At 38.5% G+C, this 15,826-nt stretch overlaps 1 protein-coding gene across 1 annotated transcript in view; it reads right to left on the bottom strand.

Annotated features, from left to right (window-relative positions):
• Positions 1–4,299: 4,299 nt before the first annotated feature.
• The window catches only part of LOC139745208 (bis(5'-adenosyl)-triphosphatase-like), a 64,932-nt gene continuing 53,405 nt past the window's right edge, over positions 4,300–15,826 (bottom strand). Inside the window, exon 6 of the mRNA XM_071655615.1 lies at positions 4,300–4,470. Within this exon, the coding sequence (XP_071511716.1) occupies positions 4,324–4,470 (147 nt within the window). The 3' untranslated portion in view covers positions 4,300–4,323. The remainder of the gene's footprint in view (positions 4,471–15,826) is intronic.

Raw genomic sequence — 15,826 nt, 5'->3', positions numbered from 1 at the left:
GATGTGCATCAAAAACAATATATAAGGAAGATGATCAAAGACTCCACCTTGCACAGAAAAGTTCCATCTACTTACAAATCACAAGCTTTTGTCTACAGATGCGATTACATCACTTGTTTGACAGAGAGTATGTTTGCTGAACATGCCTTCAAAATAAATGTTGCTTTTTGGTTTGTTCTGAAAAACAACAAGACTGGAGAGTTGAAGAAACCACTACTCCTCCACCAATACACGACTTCTGAGTGAACCTTTCCTGATCCGAAATAGAACTGATTTGATCTCTTTTTAGGACATCTTGAACCAGCAAGACACACTAGAGTATGCAAGTTGTCAAAGACCCAACACGAAATGGGTAGTAGATGTAGTGACAAACATAACATTCTATGTATACCGGATACTGGACCATTCCATAGGTGCACAATCAGGACTTCCAGATAATATTAAGAAGAACAATTCGGTGAGTTCTCTGATGAATGATCCAGAGACCTACAAGCCGTATCAAGATCATCTGTGTTTTTTCAGATGATTGTTGCTTCATATGGGTAACTACAGAAAAACTGTGGAAAGGAAAACAGTGGAGTTGTTTCAGAAATATTTGAACGCATCTGTAAAAACATTGAAAGGAGCGCAACTATCTGAACTAAGTGTTCTGGAGGAAATGTTTGAGATAAATATTGTTGTTTATGAACTCACAGAAATAGTTCGTGACAAAGAGGGAGAAGAAGTGTTGGCAAATAGAGAACCTGATGAAGAGACACACCAACAACATGATGGAAATGAGGACACCAAGAGTCTCGCCAATGAATCAAATGAACCGTATTCTGAAATCAACGTATCGAGAGAACCAGTGTATGCGAGACTGGTCCGACGCAGTTTGGATAGGTTTGACACCACTATATACCTTAATCTACACAAGAATCATTTTAGCTACATCACAAACATCGAAACCTCCTGCAAATGTTCGTCCTCAACAAAGTGTAACAAATTATGGAAATCTGGTAGACAACTACACCATCACGAGTGTAAATGCGACGGGAACGGGACACAATGCACATTTCCTGGACGATATCACGTCACACCAGCATCCATCTTTGACCAACTCAAGGATGAGGGCATCAGGGTTCTTGAGGAACAGAGATATTATCCCTACCGGACGGTGTTCGATTTTGAAGTCTACTTTGATGACGCCACACAAACATCGAACGATAATTATCATGGGAGGCCAAACACATTCCTATCAGCGCATCGGTGTGCAGTAACGCACCAGGATACCAATCCCCAATGTGCTTCATTTCTGATGGCAATCCTGCTGTAAACCTCAGTAATGTGTTGGATTGACTCCTAGAAGCTAGTGGACACAGCAATCGACTTTTGAAGGAGATGTACCAACCAGTGTATGACGAGATCGATACACGCTTGCAAGGCTTAAACCCAGAAGGAAGAGATGGGAGCAGAGATGACCAAGAAAAAAAGCAGCAAAAACACTTGTAAGGGCTGAAAACAAAATTTGAAGAATACATCGATCAAATGTCAGTAATAGGCTTCAACAGCAGAAAGTACGATCTCAATGTGATCAAACCTTAATTACCTTTACAAATATCCACAACAGCATGACAGGATCTGCTACATGGCCAAAGCCTAAACACCCATATGTGCATCATGACCGCACACTTGAGGTTCTTGGATATTTAACACTTTCTAGCCCCCAGATTCAGTTATGCGTAATTCATAAAAGCACATGACTGCAGTGCCAAGAAAGGCTTCTTTCCGTATGAATGGCTGGACTCTATTGAAAAACTGAAGCACCCATGTTTGCCTTCACGTGATGCATTCTACAGCAAAGGGAGAAATGCTGACATTATACCGAAGACGACTGCAGCTACGGTCAGAAGGTTTGGATATCTCATGGAATGGAAACCATGAAAGATTTCCTAGTTTGGTATAACTATCTTGATATACACCCACTCCTCAAAGCCGTTGAAAAAATGGACCAATTCTACCAGCAATGAGGAATAGATACTTTCAAAGACAGTAACTCCATTCCTGGGTTGACAATGAAATATCTGTTTCAATCCTGGCATTACTGATGATGACTACTGCTACTATCAGCAGGTTTGGATATCTTATGGAATGGAAACCATGAGAGACTTCCTAGTTTGGTATAACAATCTTGATGTACAACCTTTCTTTGAAGCCATTGAAAAAATGGACCAATTTTACCGGGAATGAGGAATAGATACTTTCAAAGATGGTATCTCTATTCCTGGGTTGACAATGAAATACAAATCTGTTTCAATCCAGTCTCAAGGCTAACTATTCCATAATCGATGAAAAGAATAAAGATCTCCACCACACATTAAAAGCAATATGGTCAATGGACAGTCCATAATTTTCCACCGCTACCATGAAGCAGATGTGACTCGCACTCGAGGGGGGGGGGGGGGGAGAGAATCTTGTCAAGAGGTGATTTGTTTCGATGCTAATGCCCATTACCTCTGGGCTATTATGCAAGAAATGCCGACTGAAGAATACATTCGCAGACGAGCAGAGACAGACTTTGCTGTGGACAAGAATGCCAGTGTTTCTCACATTGCTCAAGATTGGCAAAGATGGGAGGCCCATGAATGGAATATTCGCATTCGGCACAACGGAAATAACATGGAGAAAATACTCGGTCCACGCAGATTGCCAGTGCACAGACTCTGCTATGAAACCAATCAAATGTTTGAGTTCAACGGATGATACAGGCAGGGTTGATTGTGAAATTACGACAAGGAAATTGTGGAATATGAGGAGAAATACGACCATGGTGAATTTGTTAACGGAGATGCACGAAAAGCAACAATATGTTGAAGATCTCAGATACCAGTATGTCAGCATTTGGGAATGTCAATTTCAAAATATGACACAAACCAAGCATGACTTGCAGCAGTTCCTACAGGCGATAAAACCCCCGTTACTTCACCAACGCACCCTCACCGATGCCCAGACACTACAGGCTATTAAGAGACAATGAACTCATCGGTTGCATTGAATGCGACAATCAAGTACAAATGTATATGACGAACTGAAACCATACTTCGGAAGAGATAGTACCCATCTTCTTGCAATGGTATCTACCGCATGGATTAGAAGTGACTGGCCTCTACCCAGTAGTCGAGTACATGCCTAAGAGTTGCTTCAAAACATTCGGGGTTGCTGTTTCAGATGCAAGGAGAACTGGAGATGCCGACCCGTCAAAAGCTATCATTGCCAACACCATGAAACTTATCAGCAATTCACTGTATGGGAAAACCATCACCAACATATGAAAGCAGATGACAATGAGGCGAGCAAGAAGATCAATGAACCACTCTTTCGTGACATTGATGAGGTGACAATGAACTGTCATGGAATAACGATGGCAAAAAAAAAAAAAACAATCAGAGAGGCTCTACTCTAACAAATCGGTTTCTTTGTGTATCAGTATGCCAAGCTTCGAATGTTACAGATAAGTTTCGACTTCATGGACAAGTATATAGACTGGTGTCAGTACCAGTACATTGAGATGGATACGGACTCTGTGTACATAGCCCTAGCGGCAGACAACATCTTCACGCTGATGAAATCAGCATTTGGAAAGAATACGAGAATGACAAATGCAACTGGTTTCCATGTACAGACACAGAGGAACACAGGCGATATGGTAAACAGACACCAGGCCCTTTTAAAATGGAATGGGAGGGGCAAAGAATTGTTGCCCTGAGCAGCAAAACATATATCATATTTACACTACAATGGTATCATCTTTACGTGATTGATATCAGAGACTTGCCTGTGTAGTATACATTGTACATTCAATACTTAAGATGACGGAGTTTCACTAACGTTCCAAAACGATGCATTTTTTTTGAATGATCAACAAATTAATGACAATCAAGAACATCTCACCGTGACCGTCTTCAACCTGATGATCGCATCATGATGCCGGATTATTACATCATCCCAAACTGTTGCTCCTTGCTCCTTGCTGCGCCAGCCTGCCCTGCTTTCAGGAGCAGGTGGATGAATCATTGCATGGTGGGCATGGTTCTGGCTAATTGACCAATCAGAGGCCAGGATTCAGGAGCTGTCCCTCTCAATTGTGCAATCTTGGTTTTCTGCTCCTGAATTCTGCCCCAAAATCCGTCCTCAAATGTCACCAGGCATACTACTCTTAACTCTTAAGATCTGACTTAAATTCTTCGTGAAATATCCCGCTGGATTGAATTGCAAAATTCAGAGGTCACCACATGTCATTGGTTGAAAGTATTATGGGGAGGTTGGGTCAAGAAGGGTCAAGGGTCATAGGCTCTGGGTCAAATCGATATCTGTGGTATGATGAGCAGGGAACAGCTTTCGGAGCATGCTGGCCTCCTTTATGAGCTCATCCTCCAGCCGCCAGCTGTTGCTCTCGCTGCTGTCAAAGTTGACATGATCATGGTGCTCCACCTGTGGGGTAGTTGAAAGGGAGGGAGAGAGAGAGAAATAGATAGAGAAATAGATAAATAGATAAATAGATAGATAGATAGATAGATAGATAGATAGAGAGAGAGATAAAAATATGAATAGAAAGTGAGGGCCACGAGAGAGATAGAAATAGAGGGAGAAAGAGATATACAAATAGAGAGAGGGGAGGGAAAAGGAGTAGGAGACAGAGAAAGAAGGGGAGATGAGGGAGTAAAGTCAGTTAGCTAACAGTTCAAACATTGACAGGTTGCATAAAAGTGAAGCAAAACTTCAATCAAACAGCAAAAAAAAAAAAAAAAAGGAGTCAAAACGCGAATAAATGAGCAAAAATTCATAACCATCAAGAATCCCCGGTGGAATTCATGAAAGAAGTTGATGGTCAGACATTGAGGGATTCAAATTCAAAATTATCTACTGGTACTCGATCAGCAGCCAACAGCTTCCAACAACTATTTAGCTTCTCTAAATAGCACTTCAATTATGTAGCACCATTACCTCTCTGACATGCCTTTATCTCAGAAAACTGACAAAAGTTTGTCTTATAGATGTCTATTTGCCAGTACATATCTGCACAATTGGCAAATTTCTAAAATAAACCGTCACTATGATGGTCTATTGGGAAAACTAGTGAGATCTTCATATATATGTGTGGGTTTATTGCAAAATTTTTGTATGGTAGGGTGTTTTGTGATGCAACTGAGCTATACATATATATGCATCAAATGTGATAATTCATAAATTTTTTTTTACAAATGTGATCATTCAAAATTTTTTTCCAAATGTGATAATCAAAATTTTTTTTCCAAATGTGATAATGCAAACATGTTTTAATCACTATTCCCAATGTAAAATAGTGGCTTTGAGATCATCAGTGTCATCTGATAGTGCCACAAGTACAAAACACTGAAAGCAGCCACCTAGTTGAGGCACAGAGTGTGTGAGAGAGAGAGAGAACAACAACAACAACAACACAAGCTAAAGTCGCGTGTTATGTTGTCAAACGTAATGACAAACTGAGTGTATTAATTTGATAGCTCTTGCCTGCCCCAGTAAAGGAGAATTGATTCGTGTTGAATATTAAATTCACCAAGGCATCTTAAGGCACAATAACAAGAGACGGCTTAACACCGAAACACTGGGCTTGCTAAATATGAGAGAGAGAGAGAGGGGGAGGGGAGAGGGTAAAAGAGAGTTAGACAGGAGGAGAAAGAAAGAGGGGGGGGGGAGACAGGGTGAGAGGGGGAAGGTAAGGGGGAGAAAATTACACAGGTGTGACTCTAACAGGAATGAATCTGGTTCACTGCTAGCAACTCTTGCTGATGTAATCAGCCAAGAGCTCAATCCCTTATTCTCAGTTGGACATTTGGGTATATTTAGGGGAGTCAGAACGAAAACAAACCCATGATGGGCATACTTTTTAGATGAAATTATCTACTTTTCTTCCATAATTGGCTTTGAAATTCCACGAAACTTGTCAGATATGGTCCACCTTAACATCTCTGATAGCCACAAGAAATGTTATTGATAAATAGAGTAAAAGAATGGAAGATCGAAGATTCTTAACGTTGATGCCGTGTCATCTGTATCACCACAGAGATTTGTACACAGCATGCTTGTGCACATGCAGCATTCACACCAATTCACACTCCAGCTCTATACATGTACTGTACAGGAGAGCTGTTTTGTTCTCTCTCCAGCTATACCGGAAGTGACGTATACCCAGCCATGAGAATATAAGCAGACATTGTATTGTGGGATTTACAATTGTACTGAAAGTCTTTGAAAGTATGCACAGCAGGGGCACACAAAATGCAATACATGAGAACCAATATGAATTATTGTATGTGGGCTATCAAAAAACAGAAGCAAAATTTTAGCTTAAAGGGTGTGTACAGTTCTGGTCGAGGTGAGGATTTAGCTTTAAACGTTTTGCGACATATTTAGAAACCACTCTATGAGATGTCAAAAAGCATTCAATTCTAAGGGGTATCAAAAGTTTATTTGATGAAAATCAGTTTTGAAATGGTTGAGATATCCAAAAACAAAGTGAAACAAAGAGATCCTAATAAAAGGCGTGGTCTGTCGCCTTTTATTATTATCACTTTTCTTGGATATCTCGGCCATTTGAAAACCAATTTTCATCAAATAAACGTTGAATCCTTCTTAAAATTGTATGCTCTTTCATATACATAAGAGGTTTCTCATTATCTCACTTAGCAATGTTCAAAACATGAATCCCCACCTCAACCAGTACTGTACAGTCCCTTTAAGCAAGTTGGCTGGTAGTATGAGTGTCATATTGACATAAGAACTGGGATTTGAATCTAATGTCTCACTCAACATATGTTAACATTCATTCTCCTTCTACCATTTTCATTAAACCATACCGTAAAAGCTCCTTTTCCTCTACATTGATTAATCGAGTGATTCATGTACTACTACCTACTCAATTATTTCACCGATTTCATTTCATTTCAAGTCAAAGTCTAGGCATAAGATGCATACAATGTACATTCAAAAAGATATGTTACAGAGGTTATGACAACTATAAGAAATGCCTGAGAATCACCAAAAAGACAGAAAAATCCTGTTCAAGATTTCCTCACTAGTTTATAAAATCAAAACCATGTGTACCATAATGGTAACTCATATCTAAACAAGTCAGAGCTAATACGCCTATGACTGCAATAATATAAACATTGAAGAAACTCCCCAAGAGAAGAACAAGAGAACAGATATTGAAAAAGAGCAAGCAATGATGACTGAACAACAGAATTTACACAGAATCTTTGCATGCTGCAGGAACTGCATTGAAAAATCATTAGACCATGTACAATAATTAGAAAACCTGATCAACAAAACAAAACATTAATTTTTACAATAGCTGTAAACATGGTAACAGTTCCTTATTTCATTCCTTCTGTCTAACATCTCCTCAGACAAAATAAAATGACAATACCCCAACCTTGAAAAAAAGTTATTGAAAATAAAAAATTTTTGGAAAAAAAAAGAAGAAAAAAACCCCACAAAAACATAAATTATTTGATCTTTGTCACATACATGTGACACTGAAGCACTCCAGCAATGATGCGGAAACTTCATGTTTGCATTTGTGTTTCAATCAGAACACTGATTTCTGGGGCTTGTTGAACCATGACATGTCAGTCTTCTTTCCAGCCAATGGTTTAGATTTATTCCTTTAAAAGTACACATTTCATCTGCTTTGACCGAAAATAGGACTATGCCATGACCCGTCCCCCTAAAAAAGAAAGAAGGAAGAAACAAATATTTAGATAGATACACAATATTATAGTTTCTGACATGGAAAATACTCTTGAGTTATAAAAAAAAGGAGATAATTTAGTACGGGGTTATAATCTAGTGCCTAGCAACTGAGACTAGAACTTTTTGCTGAAAATAGCATGCAGAATTTGCCAAACCTACACGAGAAAAAGGGGCATATGAGTGAGACGCAGTGAAGAAGCGTGGGCGGGACTCAGCAGATCCAACCGATCCCTCGCAGCCACTTAATCACAATACCTGGTCGGCTTTACTGTTTGTTTTCAGCTCGGGAACGGCTGCTACAGAAACAGAAGAGCTGCACGGCCCACAATTTGAATGAAGGGTTCCACTTGATCTTTGAGAAAACTGAGCTTGGATCACGCCTCAATGCTAAATGGCATTACATACATAATCTTTGACGACGCTGCGGTCAGATTCCGCTGTCTGACAATAGCAGACACTGACTGGTGAAATGACAGCAATCTTCATCAGATTATCGCCAGATTCTTTTCATAACGCGCCATCTCGATGCCCACAGTTGACTTCGTTATTTCAAGGAGCACAAAACCACTCCCCATTATTTATGTCATGGGCGCAGAGTAACAAGTTAGCACTGCGCTTTATCATACCGACTGTCATTATCCTAATTCAAGGTTAGTCGACCACAAGCAGACAAAAAAAAGAAGATGATTTGCAAGAGACAGAGAGACTTCCCTAGAGGATGAAAGGATGGAGCCATGCATGCCAACTGCATGCTAACTTTCATATCTTTGGGACAACCATTCATCTGTCTATCATCTGACAATCATTCTGGGCACTGTTGCACAAAAGTTGAGATCAAACCTATTTCAAAAAATCAAGCATAAGTCTCTGAATACTCAATTCTCATTGGCTGACACCCGACATAAGTTTGATTGCCTGTTTTTCCATAAGCACAATGACAGGTATCTGCTTACAGATCAACGACCTAATCTTACGCATCGGGAAACGAGACACAAAATGTATGATTGAGGGTACCACCTATCGTCACCCTTAGGATCTGTAGCTTGTTTATTCTAAAAATATAAAACAAATTTGCCTAATTCTTACCTCAAATATGTCATAAATACTGAAGTTTTGAATGTCGTGACTGTCTTGTTGATTATGAATCTCCGTTTTAAAATAGCGCAATTTTAGTGCATGCAATCCGTTTTCTTCGCGCAGCTTAAAAGGGTACCTAGCGATCGGCAACCCCTCCCCTCCATAGGTAATACACGTGAATTTCACAGCCATGCATCATAACTGAGCGGATGTGTAATTGAAACGTGTTTAGTTTGGTTTGTTAGTTTGTTTTTTAGTTTGATTTTTGTTTCTTTGTTTTTATCGTTTTTATAGCTAATGACACTTAATCCTGCGTGTACCTTTTCGTTCTATATGCAAACAGCCATGATACGCAGGGTGCCAATGTCAAGGTACCCTGCCGATAGGTGATACCCTTACCATACTCTTCCTCTTTCACTATCAGCAACAATTGGCAGTGCTCATGCATCAAGGGAGCACATTCCCTTAACACAGGTATCGTCTAAATGATGTCTTGTGGGTGAGAAAACATGCAGAATGTTCCACTATCCAAAGGGCTTTAAAAAGGTACGAAAGTTTTCAGTCCCTGGATGAAGTCAAGGGACTTTAAACTTCATGCATTGGCATTTCAAAAAAATGTGAGATCAAAACATTCTACAAAGTCAGCATCCACTATACATACAATATAGGTTTATAGTCGAAGTAGGCCCTACTTCGAAAACACATACCTCCAACCTTAAACAGCACAGCTATTGCACTGCATGTCCACTGTGTATATCCAGCTTTTTATATGCTACAAATTATCAGTCATTCAGTATTCAGTTTCTAGCATGATTTTGAAAAATGGAAAGGGCACTGAATAAAAAATGCTCTAGCATTAAGTATCATTTGTCAACTGTGTTCTCTTACAGGAAAACATCCCAAGATATTCTACCCATGGTAGAATATAATAAGTGGTCCAGTATCACATGATTATGTCTATCCAATTGCTGACTAGTATTCGACTAACTCATATAACGTAGGTGGTTGTTGCTATTACACAGTTATAAATGGGACTGTCATACTTGATACACATGTGTACATACACACCTAGAAAAAAACACATACAAGAGCCAAGAGCCATGCAGTTATACATGCTTCTGCTGTAATGCTCGTTGGGGGTTTTCAAAGAGCAACACAAATCAAAACAATGCCATATCGTAAGATAATACACACTTGATGCACATGAGCAAGAATACTGATGTGATTGAATTTGAGGGTATGAAATCAAATCAGTCTCGTCATATTTTGGCCTGGTAATGGATCCCCTGGTGGCAGTTGCTCTCGTTTTCAAATCATTGCTGGGATTTTCAAAGTGGAGGGGAGAGATTATGCTGACATCTTGCCAGAATGAGGACTCATCACAAAAACATGTCACAACATTTGATTTATGAATACAATGTGATGTGGCAAAGACATTATGAGGGATCAGTATCGTCAATGCTTTTAAGTTTGGCTCGACTTCTGTGGTTTGTTTTCAAATGGCGGTAAAAAACAACAACTTTATATTATCATTATTTGATTTGTCTATATATCATTCCGATCATTTCAGAGTATCTCATCATTCATATGCTTTCCCCTCTCATTCTCTCTGACAAAACAAACAAACACACACACACACACACACGCACACACACACACACACACAAACAAACAAATAAAAAACAAAAAACAAAAAACCCAGAAAATTGCAGATGATATCATTCCACACAAAAGCTGCGTGGAAAAACTCCACAGCAGGTCAATCACACACACAACTCAAAATGCATTCACGAAAGAGCTGCATTCTATATAATGATGCACAACCACTCTCATAAATCTGAGCATACGGTTTGTCAGTAGAAGTAAATATACTCTCTCTCTCTCAAAAAAAAAAAGAAAAAAGAAAAAAAAAAGTTCAGCCTCTGCATTAGTAAAATATTTTGGAGTCATAACCATTTGGGTTGGCACACATACATCCAGAATCTAAAAAACTCAGTTGGAAGCCACACCTGACATACTAGTAACCTACGAAGAGTAATTTCAAAAACTTCATTAAAAAAAAAACTGTACTTTAGCCTATTTTTTGACACTAATAAAACATCTCCATCAAAAGTATTTCCAATCATGTTTACAAGCAGGTTTTTCAAACAGTGAGTTTCACTAACATCTAGCAAAAATTGATAACTTCATGAATCTCTCACATTTCACATTTCCCCCACATAATCGTGATTGTTAATAACTTTCACATAGGCAAATTAGATGAGGTAGGTAATGATGACATCATCAGCTCTAAAGTCACCTACTCTAAAACATGACATTTCAGCGGCATGAAATTTTCGCAAGTTGGAGCCAACGGCCTTTTCAAGGCATGACATTTTCGCGAAGCACCTCTGTCATTCAATGCATATAGTGTAGACAAGAGCCTTCACGTGCATTTTAATTTCATGAAACTTGGCTCTCGCGAAATTTGCAAAATTTAAATGCACATGAACATTCCTCGTTTTACAGAATGTCCTTGCACACAGATCTGTGACAGTATTTCCATCTTGAGATAAATTCACAAATAAGAAACATCACTCACAACATCAAATCATTAACAGTGTTGTCAAAAGTATGTACGATATGACTTTTCAAAACGGAAGTTGTGATGGGAATATTATTGACCAAGAAAGATTTTGTGGATAAATTATATTACATGGCATTTAAAAAAAAAGTAACACTTTAAAATCAACATAAACTTTTCTGTGAGCACAGTGAAGTTTTACTCTAACTGTAACTGAAAAAAAAAGCACATCCCATGAATGTTCTGCTGACAGGCAAATTACATTACCGGCATATTATTCTTTCAAGCTTGTGATAGGCATGCACACATTACTCACACAGAGACATCTCTTCAAGTGGTCAGCTGACTTGTAATGACAAAATTCGGAGACACACAGATTCCTCGTAATGTCTCCAACGAGTGGCATTTTATCTGCCTCGATTACATAATCTCCGACATTGAAGGCTAACATGGAGAAGATACCCAATAGCCTTCTACATAAGATTATGCTAAGAGCTTGATGTGACACTATTTTTTTTTCCCAATCCCAGAATGGTGAACTGGGTCTCAAGTGGACATCATTGGTTCATTGACGTGACATTTGATTACATCATCTGATCGATCTTATTGTGCACATCTATAAAGCCACATTGGTGAATATCAAAACCGAGGGAATCTTTGCCCCCCCCCCCCCAATTACATCATCACTTGCTCCTGTGGGTTTTTTTTTTCAGTTACATACAATGCACTATAGGAGATTGCAAGAGTCATGTGCACAAAAGATTTAAATTCTGCATAGATAGGAAAAAGTGTTTGATTCATTAAAAGAGAAACAATCCATACAGCTTTATACCAATAAACACATAGATGATTAACATGCTCATGAATGTAAAGAAATATATGAATATATAATACATATATTTTTTATCCATTTTAAATCTTAGTGGCATGACTGGGCCAACAAAAGATAAACATTTTGGAAATTTGGTGGACCGAAATCAATTTTTTTTTTTTCAGGGGCTTTCGGGCCACAACTATATATCACATATGTATGTACATGTCTGCGTGTGTAAGATGTGTGAGCATACAGTATGTGCAACTACTGAAGTTTGAGACATGATGCACACTGTGGTATTCAGTTCTAGGCCATCATGTGCGATTAACACACATCCACTTTATGGCAAGTGAAAGATCCTGGTATTAAAGTGAAATAAAAGAAGTGAACATTTAAATCCCCTACCCCCTCCCTTGGAGGTACCACCACTGTATAATGTGCTGGTTTGATCATGGAGGTTCAAGAGACAAGAGTCGAAATGGTCTCATTTCCTTTGAACCCATGTTTGATGCCGCTAATCAAAGAATATTTGAAGTCTGTGCCAAACTGGATCTGCCACACAGATAGGAAGGCAATAATGTTTCATGTGTCATTGCATAAAGACCAGCCACTCTCTACGGAAGACATGTCTTTATGACAGTAAATCATCTCTGCCAAGGAAGGAGGTTATGTTTTCATCGGTGTTGATTTGTTTGTTAGTTACCTCCGCCAACATAATTCTGACTTACAATCATGCTGTCTATTAATTTTTGTTTCCCCCCCCCCCCCCCCCCCGGGTTTTTTCCCCCTGTTAATCTTAACCCTTTCCCTGTCAGTACAATGTACTTTGGACAGTGTATACAATGCTATGGAGCTTTCTGTGCTAATCAACACTCAAAGCACACAAATAGTTAACTTGGTACAGTGGAATTAAAGTAAAGCATGCTGCAAGAAGACTTCATATAATTATTCACTCAATTCTATTTTTGCAATCTAATTGTCATTGTTGCTCAGCCAGCATTTTTGCATATTTCTTTTTTGTTTTTAGGCCACTATTCTATCTTTGTCCACACCTTACAAGCTCTGCTTTTCCATGAAACACACCATTTTTGCCCCTCAGAGTGTGGATGATATCACAAGTTTGCAATGAAACTATGTATACATGCTTTTAATTTGTTACCCTATCTGTACCTCAAATTTTCATTGTACAGCCAATTATTGTGTACTCAAGATCATTTGTATTGTTTTTGTATAAATGTTATGTTACAGTATGTTCTATGGAATCAATTGAATCTAAGCTTTGATTATGAGGGTAGTCTCCTGCATGTTTGTTTATTATTTTCTCCTGAGCAAGTTTAAGCATAAAATTCCTACATGCATAGCATAAAATAGATACAGTGTAAGTAATGTAAAGTATTAAAAAGATTATGATCAAGTCTGTAAGTACTAGTTCAGATTAAAATATGCTCAATAATTGTGTTATATCAAAATATCAATTTGAACATATTGGGATTGTGCCCACAGATGTTTACAAAATTTTGAAGAGCATTTTGTTTGCATTAGTCCCTGAGCATATCCCTCCAAACAGCTCTATCTGATTCATGACCCACAGATATCCCAAAATAGGGGGAAAAAAAGAAAAAAAAGAAAAGGAAGAAACAGGGGTAATAAAAACAGATCTCAAGTTGATGGGACATGACACATACCTTTCTGCTTATGTTTCACAGTGGTTTAGGGATAGCTTTTGTTTTATTCCAACGGACTGACAAATTGCCCTTCACCGGCATGAATAAACATCAATTATTCAGCATCTGAATAAAAACCCCAATAAAAAATCATGGATATAAATACATGGGTGGGACTTGATCCCATGCCCACCTGATTGCTAGGAAGGCATCATACCCACTAACAATAAAACAATCTTGGTGCAAGAATCCCTAATTTGTAAAAAAAAATACTTCTATTCATCTTTTCCTTTTTAAATCATTTCAATTCACATCCTTATACCAAATGTTGTTTCTGCAAAATCTGACTTATTGGTCTGATTCCATCCATCCCCCCCCCCCTCCCTTCTTCCTGTTGACTCTCAATATATCACCTGCACCTCTGCTGGAATTGATAGACTATTTTCTAAAGACAGTCAGCTTTCAGATTCTGGATGGTCTCAACCATATGAGATTAAGTATTTACACACACCTGGTAATTTCAAAATCTACCTCCTCCCCCATTGTAACATCGTCATAGATATTGCAAATTTGAGAATTTCAAATCATTCTTCAAAAAAGACTACAAAGCATAAACAGGATGTGGTTAATCATCCAACTCTTGATGTTCAGTATATGAAATGCTCTTCTTCTTTTTTCCAGCCACATCACCTCATTTTGTAGTTTTCTCAGCTGTAATACTGTGGCTATATAATTCAGGAAATTTGATAAGGGGTTCACGCATACCTTTCTCACTCTTCTCTTACTTTGTATTTTCTATGGTGATCATTTTAGTTTTCATGTTGCATTCAGAGTCCCAAGGCATTTCCATTAATAGGAGTTTCTATCTTTAGCATGCTTCATTTAATCTGTAAAGACAAATGGCAGGGGAAATCACCATGCAGGGTATTGACCTAACAGGTAACAGTGATGGTCCCAGGTAAGCCTGGTTGAATCTTTCATGTAGCGAGCCCTAGACGCTGAGTCAGTCTCAATATCTTACCCATCAGCTCTCCAGTAATTTTTCCCCGTTACCCAGCCATCTCCTGGTAGACCAACATTCGAGGAGAGAAAATCATCCCAGACAAGCATATTTGATACGATAAGGAGACCATAATAGGAGATGTAAGTTGATATGAAGCATTGAATATCATGACATGGCACAGCCAGCATAGGTTTGAAAAATAATCCCCGGATAATTGGCCACTTTCTTCATATTCCTGAAAGCTAAAAAAAATAGTAGAATAATAACACTCGATTATCGACAACGACATTGTCTTTTCAAGAAACTTTCCCATACTTCATGCAGTTGTGCAATGATGGAAGGCAGGCAGAGTTATGTCAAATCAGTAATTCAATAAAAGGCAAGGTTTTGATGGCTCTAAATGCTGGCTGCTAGATATTTTACATTCAAGCTCATCTCTGCATCCTATTAGGAACTCTTTGCCAAAATTTCCTCCAAGCATGTGTCAGTTTTTGGCGCAGGCGAAAGGCTAGGATGGGTATGCAGTTTTCTAACCAATAATTGGTGAAGAAGGATCGGCGCTCTTGATTAGGTAATTTCGATTAAAGGACAAGTTCACCTTCATAAACATAAGGATTGAGAGAATGCAACAATATTAGTAGAACACATCAGTGAAAGTTTGAGGAAAATTGGGCAATCGATGCAAAAGTTATGAATTTTTTAAATTTTTGTGTTGGAACCGCTGGATGAGGAGACTACTACAGCTTGTGAGTCATATGCGTACAACAGTATAAAGAAAATGTAAAGAAAATTCAACATATTTTCACTTTTTTTCGCATAATAATAGAGCACTTGAATTGCCTCTTTCTAAAGGCGGGGGAATAATATTACCCATAACATTTGTCGGTAACGAGTCGGAGGAATGTGTACTTTTTTCAAAAGATGAAATTTTG

This window comes from Diadema antillarum, unplaced genomic scaffold (genome assembly GCF_040938485.1).
Source record: "Diadema antillarum isolate AM-2024a unplaced genomic scaffold, OU_Dant_1.0 seq00001241_RagTag, whole genome shotgun sequence".
Lineage (NCBI taxonomy): Eukaryota > Metazoa > Echinodermata > Echinoidea > Diadematoida > Diadematidae > Diadema > Diadema antillarum.
Note: the sequence above shows the minus strand (reverse complement) of the source record. Positions and strands in the feature narration are given on the sequence as shown.